The sequence below is a fragment of the Bison bison genome, unplaced genomic scaffold, assembly GCF_000754665.1.
Source record: "Bison bison bison isolate TAMUID 2011002044 unplaced genomic scaffold, Bison_UMD1.0 scf7180017864456, whole genome shotgun sequence".
Classification (NCBI taxonomy): domain Eukaryota; kingdom Metazoa; phylum Chordata; class Mammalia; order Artiodactyla; family Bovidae; genus Bison; species Bison bison.
In genome coordinates, this window is record NW_011495018.1 from 14,603,924 (window position 1) to 14,605,737 (window position 1,814).

Below are 1,814 nucleotides of genomic sequence, written 5' to 3' on the forward strand. Positions count from 1 at the left end.
ACTGTGGTGTTGGAGAAGACTCTTGAGAGTCCCTTGGACTGCAAGGAGATCCAACCAGTCCATCTTAAAGGAGATCAGTCCTGGGTGATCATTGGAAGAACTGATGCTGAAGCTGAAACTCCAGTACTTTGGCCACCTCATGCGAAGAGTTGACTCATTGGAAAAGACTCTGATGCTGGGAGGGATTGGGGGCAGGAGGAGAAGGGGATGGCAGAGGATGAGATGGCTGGATGGCATCACTGACTCGATGGATGTGAGTTTGAGTGAACTCCGGGAGATGGTGATGGACAGGGAGGCCTGGCGTGCTGTAATTCATGGGGTCGCAAAGAGTCAGACATGACTGAGCGACTGAACTGAACCGAGAGTCCCTATTGACAGTGCCTCTCCAGGAGGGACTGAAGCGGTGGACCGTGTTGGCCATTTCTCAGTGCTGGCAAAGCAAGGGTGACTTGCAGCTGAGGAACAGCAGCTCAGTAGGCTGCTCTCCACTTTGTCTCCACCCCTCCTCCAGTATAGTCACTAACACTGTTTTCAGCCCATTTCTTGACTTCCACGGTAAGCTTAGATAGTCATCTTCTAGGTCTTGATCCAGACCTCATATTCCTCATAACTTGACTCCATACCTTTGCAAGACAAAGTTTGAAGAGCTACTGCCTCTGCATTGCTGCCTCTCTTCCATCTCTGATATCTGTCCGCTGCAATTTTACATTCATACTGTCAAGACTGATAATATTCAGTCCTTGTTCTATGATGATAATTAAATCACCCCTGTCTTATCTGTACACTGACTCTAAAAAAATTGAAAATCAATAAACCAAATTTATATTACTATGACTAGATAAATATTTCTTCCCTTCAGAGCCAGCTAGCATGCTATTTCCTTCTCTGCACTTCCACTGTTCACATACCCATTCCCTTCAAAGGAGAATATTCAAATGAACTCTTACTTCTCACAATACACGAATTCCTCTAGGTCAGTGTCACTTTATCTGGCTCCACATTCAGATCATGCCTTTTGTGTGCCATTTCTGTTTTCCAGGATTCTCTGGCTGACTTTGTTTCCTCCTGTTGGAAGTGTGAACATGTGCCTCCTTCTTATATCCCTAGAACAGTGCCGTGTCTCAATCAATATTTCTCCTGCCTGGAATCCATTCTGTTTTTCCTCTTAAAGCACATATACATTCTGTTCCAATTTGAACCAATGATTTCATCTTGGATAATAGCTTTCTAATACAACCATCAATTTTTCCTAGAAAGTCCAGCTGCCTTAGTTTTTGCATTCCATGCCCCATGCCCCCACACCCACCACTGCAACACTCTAAGTTCTCAACTACATTATTCAGTCAAGGAAAGAGAGTTTGGGTTTAAAAATGAAGATTGTAAATATTGCATGTTTTCTATGTTTGTAACTTACCAGGGGTATTGGTCATCAAGCCCTTTTCCCATAGGGCAACAGAGAGTGTATAAAAGTAGAAGAAATTAGATGTGGTTAAGAAATTAGATGTGATTTAACTGGGAACCACTCCAGTATTCTTGCCTGGAGAATTTCATTGACAGAGGAGCCTGGTGGGCTACAGTCCATGGGGTCACAGAGTCAGATATGACTGAGCAACTAACACACAATAGCTTATCAACATCATAAGCTATTAAAACTATTTAGGAAAAAAATGGAAAGATTGACAGCTGTTTAAAAATATACATTTGGTATAAAATTAATAACTTGAAATTGGGCCAGTAATTTAAATAGTCTAAATAAAAAAGGATATAGATTTAAAATTATAGAATTAAAGATATTATCTAGCCACTTAAATGTT

General features: G+C 41.6%; 1 protein-coding gene across 1 annotated transcript in view; it reads right to left on the minus strand.

The window, feature by feature from the left end:
* PNLIPRP3 (pancreatic lipase-related protein 3) overlaps nt 1-1,430 on the minus strand; it is a 37,022-nt gene extending 35,592 nt beyond the window's left edge. Inside the window, exon 1 of the mRNA XM_010859587.1 lies at nt 1,415-1,430. Coding sequence (XP_010857889.1) covers nt 1,415-1,430 — 16 coding nt within the window. The remainder of the gene's footprint in view (nt 1-1,414) is intronic.
* Between the last annotated feature and the right edge of the window lie 384 nt (nt 1,431-1,814).